This window comes from Ctenocephalides felis, unplaced genomic scaffold, assembly GCF_003426905.1.
Source record: "Ctenocephalides felis isolate EL2017-DRISC unplaced genomic scaffold, ASM342690v1 CF-g0.4_SCAFFOLD_01492, whole genome shotgun sequence".
In the NCBI taxonomy this organism is placed as follows: Eukaryota; Metazoa; Arthropoda; class Insecta; order Siphonaptera; family Pulicidae; genus Ctenocephalides; species Ctenocephalides felis.
The window spans coordinates 42,028,464-42,047,979 of NW_020537646.1; the positions used below are offsets into that span (position 1 = coordinate 42,028,464).

Below are 19,516 nucleotides of genomic sequence, written 5' to 3' on the forward strand. Positions count from 1 at the left end.
GGCAAAAACATGTGTACAGCAACTGCTTAATTTGTTAAATTTTGAATAAGTCAGAATTTGCATGAGAATATTTCTTAGAACCGGAACTTCATGTAAGTAAGCTATATCTCATTTGTCGATTAATAATACATATTAATTATTTAATATACGTTTACAGAACTCAAAATGGAACATTTACCAGAAATTGTTCAAAAAGCAATAAGAAATATACTAGATTCAAACTTTGGCATTCATGACTACACTATAAATATCATGCCAGCTTCAGAAACTGGTGACAATTTTATGGGTTCCCTTAAAAAAATCGTAGTGGATGGGAAAGTAAATAATGTTGATACGAATTTAAATTTAGTTTGCAAGCTAATGCCGAGTGATGCAAACTTTCGTAAAAATGTTAATGTATATGAACCCTTCAAGAGAGAAGTATTCATGTACAACGTTCTTGATGACTTCAAAGTATTTCAAACTGATAAAGGAATACAAAATAACCGATTTGAATCATATGCTCTACGATATGCTGCAAGTTCAAAGGAATTTCAAGAATATTTGATTCTTGAAGATTTATGTATTAATTCTTTCAGAATGTTCGACAAAAATTCGAAGTTGGACAATGTTCATATGCGTTTAGTACTAAAAGCATTAGCAGAATTTCATGCGTTGAGTTTTGCAATGCGAGATCAAAAGCCCGAAGAATTTAATAAATATACCCATATTAAAGAAATGTTCACTCAAACTCTTGGAGAAAAGAAGTATTACGATCTTTGCGATATAGGATTATCAAATGCTTTGAAAGTAATTGAAAATTATGATGATAATTTGGTACCAAAATTGAACAGATTGAGACAAAATTGTTATGAAATTATGAATGATTGTTTTTATGCCAAAAGCTCGCAAAAGTATAGAGTACTGACGCACGGCGATTGTTGGATTAATAATGTGATGTTCAAGTACAAGGTAAATAATATGCAAAATTACTTAGATGTATATATATATATATATATATATATATATAATATTTATTTATTAACTTCCCGAAGGAGAAGTTTGTTTTCATCCAAAAATCCGATTCACTAATTTTATGTTTTCTCGACGTTTCAAGCCATTCTGAGTCGAATGAGACCAAGTTTGGAAAAAGTATGTATGTGTGTGTGCGTGTGTGTGTGCGTGTGTGTGTGTGCGTGCGTGAATAGATTTTTTGCCGTAAATTGACGTTTTCTCAAAAACGGCTGGACCGATTTCAAAAATTTAAAAGCCATTGAGCCAGAATTATTGAGTGCTAGATTTCGATGTATCTCGATGAGGACTAGCGTTTCTCAGTTTTGTGCGGCGATCAGCCAAGCCGTTTCTTTAAAATTAGCAGAAAAGTGAAAAAAATTTTGTCCACGTTTTAGCCCGCAATTCTGAATCGATTTTGAAAGGTGCTGATTGGTTTTTGGTAGAGATCGGCCAAACCGTTTTCTTGTAATGAAGTGTTAAAAATTGTTTTTCTTTGATTTTTATTACTATTTTTTTTTGTCGGGAGATACCATAGTCTTCTAGATCATACTAAAATATTACGGCCCTACAACGCTATAACAAGTCGTTTAACTTTAAACTTTAGTCAAAATTTGCAAAAATTAGTATCACTTTTTTCGCGTTTGTCAAAATTAGACCTTTCATCGACGTTTGCTCAAAAACGCCTGAACCGATTTCAGAAGTTTAAAAGCCGTTTGTTATATCTCGATGACGATTATCGTTTCTCAGTTTTGAGCGACGATTGGCCGAGCCGTTTCTTTGTAATTTGGAAAAAAGTGTTAAACATTTCGTCTACATTTATCTGTAATTATATTAATTATAGTGCACAGACACGTTCTTTTTGTATGTTCTAAAATTGTAGCCTATTATCCTAAATTTTAAATAATCTATATATTTAATAAATTTATATAACTTTATGGCAATATTAAATTTCATGAAAAACGTTGAAACTTTTTTAAAAAAAACTTAATAAAATATTTTGTAAAAGATTGAGCAAAAACTATAAGAAAACACTGACATAATTACATATTTCATGTACACAGTTCTAGAAATAATTTAATGATTTAATGAATGGTAATATTTTTTACAAAACTAGAGAAGTTCTGTAGTTCGTTTATTTACTTTCTTGCTAATTCCAAAGCCATTTCTAATTTGATTGCTATCACATCACAAAAGCGACTTACAAACAAAATGCAAATTTTGACTATAACATTATTTCAAACTTTGATGAATTTTTAAAATTAAATTATTTGTCGTAGGGCCGTAATATTTTAGTATGTTCTTTAGGATCATGATATCGTCAAAAAAAGTTTCATAAAAATCGGCAAAAAATTTTTTTAACACTTAATTATAACGACTCGGTTGATCTTTACCTAAAACTAATCAGTATCAATCCCAACCACTATCTTTCGAACAGTTTTTAATTTTTTAAAACCAATTCAGGATTGTGAGCTAAAACGTGGAAAAGTTTTACAATTTTATGCAAATTACAAAGAAACGGCTCAACCGATAGTGGCACAAAACTAAGAAATGATAATCCCCATCGAGATACATCGAAATCTAGCACTCAATAATTCTATTCAATTGTTTGAATTAGAGATCAAGTTTGAGAAAACAAGAAAAAATTTATTTACATTTTATATAAGTAATGTATAAATTTTTATAGAACACAAAATATTTAGAAAGATTTACATTTCCAAACCCAAATTTTAAAAAAATTTACAATTTCCTCCTTCAATATTGCTTTGAAAATTTTGCTTTAGATTTTTCGAAGTGGTATAAGCGTGTGAGTTATGTAAATAGAATATATACACCGGACTAATGAATAAAAATAAATTTTAATATAATAGAAAATAACTTAAAAATATCTTGTGATAACCATGAACTATTAAACAACATCACATTTTAATGATGCGTAATGATGCATAAATAAAAGCAATACAATTGCATAATTACATGAAATAATTTAAAATGTTCGTTTCTATTTAGAATCTAAATTTTAATTACATAAAAATGTCTCAGGTATATATAAATGATACACTACCAAAAATTGGTTAATTATAATGATTAAATAAAAAAAATTAAGCTATGTAATATTACTCTTTTTTAAGATAAGAGATTGATAGAATATTACTTTTAATTTTGTTTTTAATTCAAATTATTATTATTACAGGATCAGATCCCAGTTGAAGTATGCATACTCGATTGGCAATTTTCTCGTTATTCTTCACCAGTAACAGATCTCTCGTTCTTCTTTTATACTAGTGCTGAACAAGAACTACTTTTTCAACATTTTGACAGTCTTATCGAAGAATATATAAAACATTTGCATAATACAATTAAATTACTAGGAAGTGATCCAAATGAGATTTATCCCCGGAAGCAATTTCAAAAAGATCTCGAAAGATATTTTAAATATGGTCTCATAAGTTGTTGCCATGTTTTTAAATTTGTTCTCTCTAAACCGGACGAAGCACCAGATATGCAAAAATTGGCCTTGTCGAATAGCAGAGAGTCATTAGAAGAGCAATTCCAATTTATTCATCCTAGTACTAAAAATGATTATGCTAGAAGAATCAGGAATATTGTGAAGCATGCATCTGATAGAAATTTTATATAAATATGTTTAGTTATTTTGTTAATAGAGAAGTTATGAATCAACATCAAGATATTATTTTATATTAATTTTCTTATTCAGTTCAATGTCAATGGAATTATGATCAATTATTTACATTAGACCAAAAACGAAGCCTAAACTTTTTTTTAAGATTTTTTTTGAAGGAATTGAAATTATTTCATGAATTTTAAAAAATAATTATTGTTTATATCATGAATATAATTGCAACTGTGTCAATTTCAATTCAATTGCATTTTTTTATGTTGTGGACAAAAATGGTATACTTATTAATAAAATTTATATATTAAATAATTTGCCATTCTTTCATTATATAGTCATTTTTGACCTTTAACTGACTTTTTTTTGCAATTAATAACCCTAATTAATTCAATCAAAGGGCAAAGACAATGTTTATTTTGAAAATTTTATAATAATTATATCCATAATATTTTGAAAATTTTATAATAATATCCGATAAGTTTGCAACATCAAATACTTGAAATTCAACAAATTTCACTAATTGCTAATGGTTTTAGGACAAAAATGATGTACGAGGAGGATCAAATGAGTACGGTTTGACGATTCTTGAGTGAAAAGTAAATTGTGAATGTAAATTTTATAACAATTATGAAATAGTTCTATATTGAACATGTCAATTGCCAACTACTCATTTTTTGCCTCCAAAGTGACGATTTTAATGGCTTTCCTCGATGACTCCGAAACAAGTTGACCAATCTCTCATAAAAAAGCAACCAAATCAGTTCTCTTTTCCTTAAAAGTAGATCTATATATATATATCTTACAAACACAGGCAAACAGTTTCATGTTTCCAATAAGGTATATTGATAAGGCATAATGATCCAAAGATATCAACGAAATGGTATCAAGAAATTATCGTCCTGGATTTTTATTAACATTTGCAAATTTATGAACCTGACACAATTTTTATATCACAATATTGATTTTATTCACATATATAGTTGCAGATTCTTTATTAACTTCCCGTAGGGTAAGTTATTGTAATCGTCGAAAAATCGAAATTGAAAATTTTTACATTTTTTCACGTTTTGAAGGTTTCTGAGCATTTTGGCATATCTAAGAAAAAATGGATGTGTGTGTGCGTGTATGTATGGATACAATTTTTGTTTTCGGGCGCACGGATCAACCGATTTGAATGTTTCAAAAAACATTCGATTTCTATTGGTAGGGAGATGTGCTGATTAAGTTTTGCAAAGGTAGGTTCAGCCGTTTCGGAGATACGAAGCAAAGGATGCAGAAAATAGAAAACGAGTTTTTGAGAGATCGGAGCATCGGATTTGAATGATCCAAAAAAACGTTCAATTTGTAATGATGGGCAGAAGTGGTGGTTAGTTTTTAGCAAAGGCGGTCCAGCAAAAAATGGCAGTTTTAGAGAGAACTAAGCGTCCGATTTGAATGATTTAAAGAACTTTCTGCTTGTTTTAATAAAATAATTGCTTTTTTCAAATAAAATGTTTTAAATTTAATTTTTTTTTTCAATTTTTTTTTGTAAACCGAAAATAATTCAGATCACAATTGTAATTCTGACTTAATTTCTGATATACTTCAAACAAATATTTTCAACTTTGCAATTCAGTTTATATAATTCTTATAAATTTAGACAATGTTGCAGTATTTATTTAATCTATTTGAAAACATTTAATATTCTAATAAAAACTAATCACCACTTCTCCCCATCATTGCAAATTGAATGTTTTTTAATCATTCCAAACTGATGCTCCGTGCTCTCAAAAACTCAATTCTCATCCGCAAAATGGCTGAACCTGTCTTTACCAAAAACTAATCAGCACGTCTGCCCATCAGTAAGAATCAGTAACAATATACTTTGAATTTTTAAATCGGGTGATCTGTGCGCCCATAATTGTTAAAAATTGTATTCATACATATATACACACACCCATCATTTTTTTCTAAGGAATGCCAAAATGTTCAGAAATCTCTGAAATATGAAGATATGCAAAAATTTTCAATTTAGATTTTCGGACAATCAACGTGACATTAAGCAAACAGAAAAATTGATAATAATATTGTCTTAGTAATACATTTATCTCTATATAATTTACAATATATGTGCTTGCAAATATGCACATAACTTAACAACTATTCCACTTTGATTTGATATCAGTAATAAACCAGTACTTGACAAACCAATTCATGGAACGACATATCTAAATTACATAACTTTTACAACACGTTGAGCAAAATGATTCAGCACAACGGAGGCTGATGAGAATTATTTAGTTGACTGACAATGATAGTAATTTATCAAGCGTTTAAATAAAAATATCCTTGAAAAGGAACATATAAGTACTATCATATTTGCATTTCAACAGTCAACTGTAAAAGTCAAACTGTAAGAGTTACTGTAAAAATAAACAGATAATCTCTTAAAATTAAAGTACAAAGTCTCAAAAAATTATACTACCACTATATAGAGAACTGTGAGAGTGAATAGATAATCTACCGAAAGTGAAGCAAAATGTATTAAAAGATTCATACTACTGCTATAATAGTGAATTGTAAGAGTGAATATATAACCTACTAAAAGTGAAGCAAAAAGTCTTAAAAATGTATATTGTAGATTAATAAATTACATTTAAAGTTTAATATATCCACAGTGATTAAATTAAATGGCGTTATATTTTTTTTTAAATGGTTAAAACCTAAAAGACGTCAAGACTGGTTTTGAAAGTTTTGTTGAACAAACAAAACTTTTATAATTGGTAGTTAATAAAGATTTAATCTAAGCATATTATAAAAAATTATACCATCATAATATTACAGAGTTTGTCTGTTTTACGTGTAATATATGATAACAAAACTCAAACAAATACGACATAAAAATTAACAGTTTTCCATATTTTTTTTAACATGGAAGAATTTTCTGAACATGTGCAGGTAGCTCTGAAGCAATTAATAGCTAAAAGTGGCATCAATAATTATGAAGTTAAATTATCACCAGCTTCTAAAAAAGGAGATAATTATTTAGGCACTTTATATAGAGTTGAAATTATTAGTACGGATAACGATAATGACACCAAGTTAAATTTAATTTGTAAAATTCCATCATCTGATTGGGGCTCCGAAGACAACTGGCAAAAAATTCATATACCATATGAAAGGGAAGTGTATGTTTATAACGTGATCTTAAAAAGTTTTGAAAAATTACAAAATGACAAAAACTTAAATGAAAATCAAAAGTTCGCTTCATATGCATTGTGTCATGTTGCCAGCGATGTAAATAAGAAAGAATTTTTGATTTTGGAAGATTTGCACGCCAGAAATTTTGTAATGTTTGACAAAAGAAAACAAATGGATTTTTCTCACATAACATTAGTTGCAAAAGGATTAGCTAAATATCACGCACTAAGTTTTGCCATGAGAGATCAACAGCCTGAAAAATTCCACAAAATGACTCAAATCGACTCAGCCATGTATGATATGACCGGTAGAGAAGCATTTTACGATTTATGTGATTTTGGACTGAAACAAGCCTTGAAAGCAATAGATGAAGGCGGTATCACAGAATTTTATGAAAATGTGAAGAAAATCAAAGATAATTGCGAGGAATATATGGAAAGTTGTTTCAACGCAACGGGCTCTGAAAATTATAGAGTTCTTTCACATGGAGATTGTTGGAATAATAATATGATGTTTAAATATCAGGTATGATTTAATTTAATTTGTGAGGATATTACTTTAACTATTGAAGTAAAACGTTTGAAATATTTTTTAGAAACGGTTTTTACAATTCAACAATAACAATAATAAAAAGGATTTCAATTCAAATGGTTGATATTTGTAATTTATTTATTTGAAGTAAATAATCTTTTTCATATTTATATACAACTAGATGACCCGACAGACGTTGTCCTGTACCAATGTCTACAATTATTTAATATAATATACTAATATTTACCGTTTGCCTAAAAATAATAATTATTGTTTTTTAAATTACTCTTCACGCCAAAATGCATATACATTTATAATATGAGCGATGTTAAATGTAGAACTGCTTTAACTAAAATGATGAGTTCAATTCCCATATTAACTATAACATAACACTGGCACGTCATGTTGGATTAAATTAATTTAATTTTATATTATTTAATATATCCAAAATTGCATCTTAAACTTCACCTAATCGATATCGTGAGGGCCGAATTGTATCTTTACTTTTCCATTTGTTGTTACTTTTCCATTGTGAAAAGATTAGTAAAAGATGCAAAGAAATTATATATTGAAAAAAAAAACTATATTGAAAATTTAATATCCGAATCTTGTGTTGGCGCCCCCTAAGGCGTGTGCTCGTGTTTTTCGCATGCATTAAAGGTAGAACTGGCCCTGATTAATACTTAATTTCATATTTTAAGTGAATTAAGTTGTCATATCCTGTTTATATATGTATCAATCAATCTGCCATACATATAATGTATTTTATATTATTTTAATTTCTGGCGCATCTCAGCTGCTTTTTGGCAATAATAATGTAGACACTTCATTTTTCTTATTCATAATCATAAATTCATTATACATATTCTAATATTGTCTAGGTTCATAAGTAAATTGAAATTTTTGGCAGATGATAGTTTTCATTTGTTTTCAATGCAAACAATGACATGTTGTCTTTTTACAACTTTTTCCATTTATTTCTATAATATTGCACATACATCCCGGTACTTTATAATCACGTACATCCTAGAAAATTTCCTTAACAAATTTCAGAAAGATTTATAAAAATCCGCATAATCGTTTAGAAGGAATATAAAGTGAGTGCTTGTAATTTAATATGAACTTTATATAATAGCAATAATGCTCATATTGATTCTACGTTTTAGTTAGAAAACGTTTGTATGAGAATAAGAAAAAGGCTGCTTTTAGGGTTTTCTCGGCAATTATTCGATTTTTTCTCGCCGTAAGAACCATCCTTGGACTTCAACAAACATTTTAAAGAAAAAAAGTGGCCAATTTGGTCCAGGGGTTGTTGAGTTATGCGCTCACCAACACATTTTGCGATTCATTTTTATATATAAAAAGATTTGGATTGAATCTGTGTGGTATTAACTTAAAGTCTATAGTAAAGTTTATAAGTTTATATAGTAAAGTCTATAGTAATATTTAGAGCAGAGCGGGGTTTAAAAGTCAGCGGGTAAAAGGGTCCGCCACCGATATCTCAAAAACGAGTTAGGAAAGTAGAGGGCATAGATGTATAATCAACCATTGCTTTAAATCAAGCAATATCGCTATCAGGAGATAAACGGCAATGTTTGTAAATCCATAGCAAAATGATTTTCCGTTTTTTTTATATAACCTCTATAAATGCTTACAATAAGCGTGTGGGGTAAAATGGACAAACTGAACCTTTAGCCTGGCAAAGATTAAAACTGTAAAAAGTAAATCAAATTCAAAATTCAGAATTTTTGAGAAAATTTTCGACTGTTTATTTAGAAAATAAAGTTATTGCTTATATTATAATAATTATATTGCACGCATTAAATTGTAGCTCTTAAATTTTAAGGATTGGACAGATACAATAAATCTGTTCACCCCACGGCTGTCACATTCTAGGCCGCCTTTGAGGTAAAAAGAGACAGATGACAAAGTTTAGAAAAATAGTGTAATAACACATTTAAACACTTATTTTAAACATATAATTAAAATTTAATTAAAAATTTTACGGGACATAGTTCGATACTTTTTATTTTGACATGTGTTATGCGTTGTGAAGTAGTTTATTTGGTCTATTCTTTCTATAACTTTTTTCGAAAATACTTTTAAACTCATAGTAAACCTATTACAATTCCAAAATTTTTGAACAATGTATTAACAATGTGATTTTTTTACAGGATGGTAAACCCATTGAAATTTGCTTCATCGATTGGCAAATAGCACGATTCGTATCTCCTGTATTGGATTTATTATATTTCTTCTACCTCAGTACAGATGAGGACATGTTAAACAATAAATATGACTTATTTTTAAATGACTACTATACCGAACTCAAAAATTTTGTTCATCTTTTAGGTAGTGATTTAGATAAATTATATCCATATAAAATATTTCAAAATGATCTCAAAAAGTTTGGGCACTTTGGAGTAGTTTTATGTAGTTTTGCCCTAAATTTCATTTTTGCGAATACTGAAACGGCTCCAGATTTTCAAGAGATGACTAATGCATTCGATGGAAATGGATCTTTACAAAACTGTTTAGAATTTAAGGATTTAGCAACAAAAAAACGCTTTCAAAAGATAATGCGAGATGTTATTCAGCATGCAGCAAAAAGAAATTATATTTGAAATTTAAGTAAATTTTTGTTATGGATTTAGGTATCGATCTGTCCATAATTTAGTTCAAATATCTAAGCAAACTTTTGTGAGCTAAAGTCGTGCAATTATATATCATTTATACAAATCAACATTCATTTATCAAATACACAAATTCTAATATAATAGCAATAATGTTGATATATATAAAATTATGAATTGTTCTATAGATAATAGTAGGATTAATTTATAAAATGTAACAATATTGTTAACATAATTCTATGTAAAGATACTCCTGGCGTAATGGTCGAAAAAGAGTGCGCGTAAGGTTCACACGCGATTGAAGTAAAATTTATTTGATACTGTACAAGATGGCATTTAAGTAAAAATAAAAATAAATACATCATATAACAATTTTGAATACTGTTCATTAGTAATATGGTAACACTCGTGATGCACATATTTATTAGTGTCAACCATTATATAGATTTATATAATGATAAATTATAAGTTATATATTTATAATGGCATTAAATATAAATATATAGTATAATATTTAAAAACAATAATGTAATTAAAGTCATACTTCAAATATGACATGATCGGTTTGTCATTGTAATTAGCATTTAGAAATGAACCTTCATTAGAGAAATGAAGTAATTGCTGATTAATAACTTCTATGATATTCGTCCATTCAGTGGATTATGTTAAACAACACATAAACAAATTTTGTTTTCGCAACTTCACTCATCATGTAATAATTGTGAAGAACTTTATGTAATTAAAATTAACATACATTTTATTAAGTGATGGTATTTTTTTTTACTTTTTTGCTGGCGATATAATCTCATTCTTTGAACAAACATTCTGTTTTGCCTAAAAAATATTTTCCATTCCAATAACTTTAAAAAATTATGGAAACTACGAATAATATAGAAATTATTTCAATAAAGTTATATTTCATACACGGCGCAAATTCTGCATTTGTTTTATTATTTTTATTATAATTATTTACAGGAAACAGGGTAAAATATTCTTGTGATTCAGGCATTTTTCATTAAATCAAGATTTGTACTTTGATGTAACTTTGAAATGTTTATTTATCAATGCCGATTTCCTTGTTGATATCGGTACGCATACAACGTTGATGCCGGTACGCATACAATGACAAATCTTTATTTACATACGCGACGACTAATCACAATCGACCTGTATAAAAATGATATCATCGACAGCGAATGACGAATCAATGGCACTCTACTCGTATCTTATCTTATCTGCGTAACACACTTCCGTTGCATTTGTACGGATTCACACCCTAGTTGCGCCTAAAGAAGTTTTACTTCAAGAATCCACAGCAATGTAAAATAAATAAAATACTATCGTCGATATTATATATTTAACGTCATTTATTATTATTTTACATTTATTTTAATGTATTCACAAGAAATTTTTTTGTAATATTTCTTTATTATCAACAATTACATGGCAAATCTTCATTTATCATCAAACTCATGAAAGCGCTTTGATAACAATGACTTAGCATTTCGTAGATAATAATTAAACACTGTGTAAATATAAATTAATTGTCACAATTACTAAGCATATCGTCAACTATATCTATAATCACTGTAATGAATTATATTCCAAGTTTTATACTAGGTACAAAGTTTTGGGTATAAAATAATGACTAATATTTTTTTGATTATCAACTATCATGTTCTGAATATGAGTGCCTTTGTTTAAAACTATCATGTTTCTGAATATGAGTGATGCTTGTTATAAAAGTTATTGCAACTTTATTTGAAGTTATATTATTTTTCTATAAATTATTCTTTTGCATTTTAAGTGTTTGTAAAATTATATCAACTCTAGGGGAGCTAGGGTTTGATTGTAACAGTTTTTGTTTCAAATTAATATATCTTGTGATCTGCTGAGCTAGATTGCAGTATCATTCCGTTAACAAATCAAAAATAATTCTACAACTTTTCTCATTATTTCATGAATGATCATTTTCTAGAAAAAATACGATGTTACCCCCCCCCCCCCAGTGTTTGAGGCTAGTTCAAAGTGTGTTCAGACAAGTAGTAAAGATACAATAACGATAATTTATTTTTCAATTAATTTTTAGAAAAATTGATTTGTTTCTATGTAATTTTTTTCATAAATGCACGCAAATTATAATGAAAATAAATAAAATGTCTCTTATAATACATTTTCATCATAAATCAACGTAAACTGCAACTATTTCATAATATTTATAAAAGACATAGTGTCTCTTTCAAAATAGTTTACATTTGTCAATATCTTACAAACCAAATTTCACCCAGTTTCACTTGAATCTGGATAATCCTTGTCTGTTAAAACTAGCGAAGCTTTGTTTCAACTAACCCCAAGGGTGATTTTTTCACATTACTCATAAAAAAATATTTTAATATCTTTAAAGATTCTATTGAGAAACGTTGTGTATTAATTAGCCTCTAACACTCGTACATATACTTTTTATAATTCAAAACCTCATCATCAATCATAATTCATGATAGGATAAATAGATTAGACCAATGTATGAATGTAGAAATAAAAAAAACGTATAATAATGACTTTTTAATAATATATACTATGTATAAATATTTTGTACGGTCCCTTATACTAGAAATTTCTGCCATAATAAGATATACAAAATGTATTAAATTTGAAAAAAAAAATTGACAAACACTAAAGAAAGTTCTTCAAATAAATTCTTTTAAGAAGCGTAAATAATCAAGGAAACATGTAAATATATGAAAAAAAAATCCGAAAAAAAGTTTCATGAATTTTTCAAGTTGATATAAATATCAATAAAAAAAGTTCATCTTTCAAATAAACATGGACCATTAGATTTATAAAACACTACATTATTTTCGTCAATAAAAAAGAGGTGTCAAACTCGAGGTTAGTTATGTCTCTACAGCTCGGTAGATGTTTAAATAATATAAATGAAGTTAATTTCTACTAATTCTTTTAATTTTGAGGTTTCGATATCGAGATATTATGACAAAACCAAAAAAGTATTTTAAGTGCACGGCATCATGCCTTAAGGCAAATTGCTGAAACTTTCCGTACTGAAAATTAAAAATTTTGAAAGAGCTTTAAGCTAAATACATTTTGACTATTTTGTATTTTTTTAGAAAATCTGACTTGAAAAATTTGATTTTTTTTAAATACTCAATTTTTTTAAGCCAACGCGATACGTAGCTGTTGTACGGCTGGCGCGTAAGCGCCGTGTCGCAACTCTAGGTAACGTTTAAATTCTGGTACGGTACCTATATAAATGTAAACAAAATGTACTAATTATTAAATTTTCCATAATTTATCTCATTGGATCTGCATAACCGCATTTCGTTCTTTCATTTCATCAATACAAGTTTTTTTGAATCATTCAAATCGGAGGATCCATTCTCTTAAAAACTGAATTGCCAGTTTTGGCACTTTTGGGTCCGTATCTTCGAAACGGCTGAACCTGTCTGTGCCAAAAACTATTCGACTTGACTCCCAATCAATAGGAATCGAATCTGAATAATTCAAATCGGTTGATCCGTATTATCGAAATCGTCGACGAAAAATTGTATCCAAACATGCACACATACGTACATCAATTTTTTATAAGGTATGCCAAAATATTCAGAAACCTTTGAAACGTAAAGATACATAAACTTTTTCATTCTCGATTTTTTGCAATAACTATAACTTCACTAAAAATCATACATTTCAAAATGTGGAAAAGCCACATAAAAACAAAAAAGCAGCAAATAATGATCAAAATGAAAGAATTTGATTGACTACTGCGTAAAAAGTCTAAGCTCTCTGTTGAAAATAAGTTGCTGCTATATAAATCAATTATTAAACCAATCTGGACCTGCGGAATTGAGCTCTGGGGATGTGCTTACAAATCTAATATAGCTATAATGCAGAGAACTCAGTCAAAAATTTTGCGTACAATTCTTAATTCTCCGTGGTACGTGACAAATGACCCCATTCACAGCGACCTCAACATGAAAACGGTGCAATTAACGTTCAAAGCATTCAAAGAAAAATACAAACGCAAACTGGACTCATATTCGAACCCATCTATAGTTGACATTACTCAACCTTTGGCATGAGGAGATTGAAACGACAATGGCCTTTAGACTTAGTCTTAGATTAGGTCTAATATAATATCATATTAATTGTAAAACTAAGAAGTTCTCATTGGAGTTCTTCTTAGGCATCGCTCTTAAATATTGTCATTTTAGCTCATAGAAATCTTTATGTATTTCAGATTGCTAAATAAAACTGAGTTTAAAAAAAAATCCAAAATCATTGTTTTCAGATTCATTATTTTTAATATCGATGCTATATTATTCATTAGCCTCCAAAAAAATTAAATCGCCGCTTGTAGAGTAGTATTGTCAGTATCGAATCAAGGAATATCTTATTAGATTGTGTAACGAAATTGAAGGCCATATCATACAGCATACCTACATCATTTATAAATTCTGTCAGTAACGCTCGTGCTATTTTCAAATCAACACATATTCTATCAAGAGCTCGTATCTGATAAAAGAATTGGTTTTAATAGATTAAATCACTTCTTTAATACATAAATACTCATATTAATGATTCGTATAACATAAAAACAAAGTGCATCTTAAAATGTTTATTTTATAAATTACTCTTGAACATGAAATGTAAATAATTGTATACTTGAAGAGACTGGGCAAGAAAAAGAAAATAACAAGTAATGTACAGATAATTCAGAAAATATATACTTTTATTCTTTTTGCAACTTTTGTGAAAACGTTTGAGAACAAAAAATCTGTTAAATAGTACCATTTACCATATATTGCTTACAATTAGTTCCCGTTAAAGTTGAAGTAATTGTGCAAAAACTGAAATGAAAACTTTGGCTCACCTTTACTTATCAGATGTTTCTGAACATTTTGATATATCTTAGAAAAACAGACATATGTCTGTGTGTGTATGTATGTGCGGACATAATTTTTCGTTCACGATTTCGGGCGCACTGATCCATCGATTTGAATGATTCAAAAAATATTCGATTCCTGTTGATAGGGCTGATTAATTTTTGATAAAGACGATATAAAGAAGATTTCTGACTTAAAATACAATAGTTCGTTAGTTTTTGGTATATACATATATTGCAATAATGTTGGCACGCATGTAGATGGAGCAGGTGAAGTTAAGAAATTTCCGTATTTTACGTTTGTCATATATATTTACATTATATTAAATCTAGTTTACGGTAAAAAAAGTTAAAACTAGTGGTGTATGGCATCGTGCCTTAAGGCAAATTCCTGGAACTTTCCGTACGAAAAATTATTTTTTAAAAAAGATCAAATATGTTTTAAATTTTGAAAAAAACTTTTGTTTTTCTGCGATTACTATAACTTGCCCTATGGGAAGTTAAAAATTATGACCAATTTCATTAATACATTTTGTTGCCCAAAAATTACATATTTTAATATGCTTCATTTGTTCAATTTTTTGTCAATGCTCGACTTTAAGTGCGCTTAGGTACTAATTGCCATGAGTTACATTTCAGACTTTTGATATTATTAAAGTATTCCATGAAATTTATAACTATTATATCAACCAATTATTTATTAGAAGTGAAAATATTTCGAACATTTTGCATACAATGAACTGCTTTATTTTTATATATTATAATTTTAAAAACGTTTTGAAATAATATTGTAGATCTAAACAAAATCGTTGCGGCTATATCAAACAAGTTTGTAAATCACTACTTAACAGGACAAAAACTCTATATTGTGTAAAAAAGTTCAGGTTTTAATATAAATATATAAATAGATAAAGTATAACAGATTTGACATATATATAGATAGTCAATACAAATTAAAGATTTTGCTGAATCGAATCGACTGTATCAAACAAATATGCATATATACATATACATACATACATACAATTCACATAAGCAAATTGCAAAAAAGTTTGGCATCGACTTTTGGCAAATTCAGTAATTTATTCTAAAAATTTTCAAATTATTTTATTAGCCAATTCAGTTTTCAGTTTAACAATTAATGGCTCTGCATTTTAATTATTAACTTTATATTATAGGGTAAAAGTATGGCGTTACTACAAGATCATGTACAAAAGGCGGTTCAGAACATCATTCTGGAACAACAAATACTAATTATAACATAGAAGTAACACCAGGTTCAAATGCAGGTGATAACTACGGAAGTACTATATATCGAATACAAGTGAAAGGTAGAAGAAGTAATGGAGATACTACCTTAAGCCTTATTTGCAAAGTGCCAATAGCAACTTGTAAGGTATCACAATCTTTGGGCTTTAAAAGAGAAATACACACCTATAAAAATTTGTTAAAAGACTTAAAGCAGTTTCAAGAAGAAAAAAAAATCCAATTTATAGATGGTTTTAATACTTCCATAAAATGTTATGATGCTGACGACACAATTGGTAAGGAATACATAATCTTTGAAGATTTAAAACCACAAGGCTTTACAATGCTGGCTAAAGATGTCTATATTGACAAAATCCACGCACAGCATGTGGTAAAAGAATTAGCAAAGTTTCATGCTATCAGCTTTGCAATGAAAGATCAAAAACCCAAAGAATTTAAACGGTTATCAAATTTACCAGAAGTTATTTTCGAAATTATAGGAGAACAGCCACTTAACAATTTGTGCAAATTGGCTTTAGAAAGAGCATTGAACTTGTGTGCAGAAACGTATAAAAATGATATTCAGAACCTACTAGACAATTTGCCTGATATTCTGAGAAACAGTATGAGTGAAAAAGGATCGGAAGATTATTTAGTTATCACTCATGCAGATTGCTGGAAAAATAACATGATGTTCAAATACGAGGTAATATTCATTTTTTATTTTCAATTATAAAATTACACAGACTTGCAGTTAATTCCGTAAATTTACTGTAATTTTTCTTCAAATTTGAACTAAACTATTTGAACTGAATCTGTAAGTTTTACATATATTTTATTGATGCTAAAATGATGAATTTGCAATCACTGTGAAAAATGACTAATAAAAGGGCATGCGAGACTGCAAAAGCAAGGTTGCCGCAGGTTGATTTCAAATTTGTTCAGATTTATTATGAATTGCAGGCGCCGTTTATCCCAGCTTTTATCAATTATATATATACTAGATGACCCGACAGACATTGTCCTGTATCCACATCTGCATTTTTTAATATCCTATACTAATATTTCCCGTTCAGTTAAAAATAATAATTATTGTTTTTCGAATTACTATTTGCACCAATATATAAGTGATGTTAAATGTAGAACTGCTTCAAATAAAATTATTTTCAATTCCCACACTTAACACTTTAATTACCCCTTCAACAAATATTAAAATATGTTCAATAAAATTGCATATTGTATATTATACATTGCAATTTATAGAACAAATTTATTTCCAATAGCTCAATTTATTTTAATGCCAAGGATTATCCAATATTTTTAGTCATACCTGTAGATTGGATGTATAAATGAATGATTTTTTGTTTATTCACGACTAAAACATTGATTTTTCAAATTTATTACACAAAAAATCATCGTCTGCCTTTGTGATTTATAGCATAAGAGGATGATGAAGTATTTTAACAGGTATAACAAATTTAGAAAGAATTAATATATAGCATTCGCGGTAAAGGTACAATATCACCTTGAATTTTTCTACCCAAAATAATTGCTTCAATAATGTTGCTTGTAATTTTTATAATTTTGTACCATATTTTAACTGGCTTTTAGTAATTTTAATATCTAAATTACATTTTTCTCACTAATAATTCAATATACATTATTTCTTGAGTTAATATTTAAAGTGAATTAATTTGTCAAATCCTGTTCACATGCGCTCCATTCAACTTACGATCAACAAAATTATTGCAGTAAATAGAGAGGAAAAAAACGTGCGCCTTTCAAATTTTTTTACTGTGCTCCAATTTGCTTGATATTTTGGAAATAGGCTAATCTTAATCTTAAGTTCAGAAGCAAAAACAATTTGCATTCCTTCACCACCCCCGGCATTAATTGGGTCATTTAATTCTAATTTTATCAGAACTTGTAATATACTATTTTAAAGGTAATTAAATGAGTTACAACTTTCTCTATCATAATTTTGCCGTAACTTCTCTTATATTGAAACGGCGAAGGATTAAAGGACTCGAAAGACACTCTGGTTGGACAGCCGCGCACTCTTTAAACAATCATAGCTCTATCAATATTTGTGTAACAGAAAAATAATAAAAAGCAATAATTAGCCGAAAAAAGACCTTGACTTTTTATCTATGTACCTTTATACGTATCTTTTATTCTGTCAGAGATATAATAATGAGAAATTGGTTGTTTTTTTTTAAATAGATTTTTTATTATCATGACCTTTTTGAAAATCGTGTGTACTAAAGTTGTGGTATTTTCTAGAATTCTAGATTTATAAAAATCTAAATTAAGAACATACGAGTAATAGTTTAGGAGGATTGATCTTTCATACCCCATTACAAAAGAATTTTATATATATATACATATATATAAGATATACAAAATTCTATACCAATCGCTAATTCTTAAACTTGAATATACTCAAATTCAGAAACCAGAAAGATTTAAGCATATTTTTGAAACAACATCTTCATCTTGAGGCTTTTATAATTTATTACTTAGCTAAACAACTGATGGCACCACTTTGATTTGCATCTCAATTTGACTGTACCAATATTAGAAAATTTTAATGTTTGTATACAAATGTGTGTGTTTGTATACAAATGTTTAATGTGTGTTACAAATAAATCGAAAACCAAAGTGATATTGGATTAAAACGTCAAACTCACAATTTATCGATAATAAGGTTCTAAAAAACACCAATCGATTATTATGAATATTTTTAAGTGCTTCGAATACTTCCTTGTGTTTGTGAGTAATTTTATAATTTGTAGACGTACATGATGGTCATGTTGGTTTTGTTTTTCTAAATAATTTGGGTCAGAAGGCTGATAGTCAGTAATATAAATCTTTAAATCATTACATGAAATGCTCAAATATTCACCAATAAATATTTAATTTTTTTTTATTATAGAATGGCTGCCCAAAAGAAGTGCGTCTGTTCGACTGGCAAATAACACGCTTAGCTTCACCTGCCATGGACTTATGTTATTTTTTCTACATAAGTGGTAACGACGAATTAATTGAACATCACTTTGATAATATAATGGATTTATACTACCAGCAACTCGAAAAATCCGTCAAATTACTAGGAAGTGACATTACCCGCCTGTATCCCCGATCGATTTTGGAAACTGATCTCAAGAAATTTGCTAGATTTGGAATTATATTTTGCATATTTGGAATGAATGTACTCCTTGCTGAAACTCCTCCTGATATGGGCGATATGTTTATTAAAGCAAGCGAAAAAAAATCAGATAATGAATGCCTCAGTAATCTTAATGCCGAAGCACAAGAAAAATTTGCCAATAGAGTCAATATTATAATCAAACAAGCCAAAAGTAAAGGGTTTGTTTAACATAATACAAAATAGCA

The 19,516-nt window shown here is 28.4% G+C and overlaps 3 protein-coding genes across 3 annotated transcripts; all 3 read left to right on the forward strand.

Annotated features, from left to right (window-relative positions):
- The first annotated feature begins 16 nt into the window (after window positions 1-16).
- On the forward strand, window positions 17-3,671 carry LOC113370700. Its single transcript, XM_026611394.1, has 3 exons — window positions 17-92; window positions 158-951; window positions 3,185-3,671. Exons 2-3 carry the CDS (start codon window positions 166-168, stop codon window positions 3,629-3,631), a joined length of 1,233 nt encoding a protein of 410 aa, XP_026467179.1. The 5' UTR covers window positions 17-92; window positions 158-165; the 3' UTR covers window positions 3,632-3,671.
- A 2,437-nt stretch (window positions 3,672-6,108) lies between these two features.
- LOC113371255 lies at window positions 6,109-9,963 on the forward strand. Its single transcript, XM_026611890.1, has 2 exons — window positions 6,109-7,333; window positions 9,514-9,963. The coding sequence occupies exons 1-2, from the start codon at window positions 6,539-6,541 to the stop codon at window positions 9,961-9,963; spliced, it is 1,245 nt and encodes a 414-aa protein (XP_026467675.1). The 5' UTR covers window positions 6,109-6,538.
- A 6,176-nt stretch (window positions 9,964-16,139) lies between these two features.
- LOC113371256 lies at window positions 16,140-19,516 on the forward strand (the record flags this gene model as incomplete). Its single annotated transcript, XM_026611891.1, has 2 exons — window positions 16,140-16,826; window positions 19,056-19,516. Coding segments are annotated over 2 exons (1,131 nt in total), but the record flags the coding sequence as incomplete, so codon positions are not given.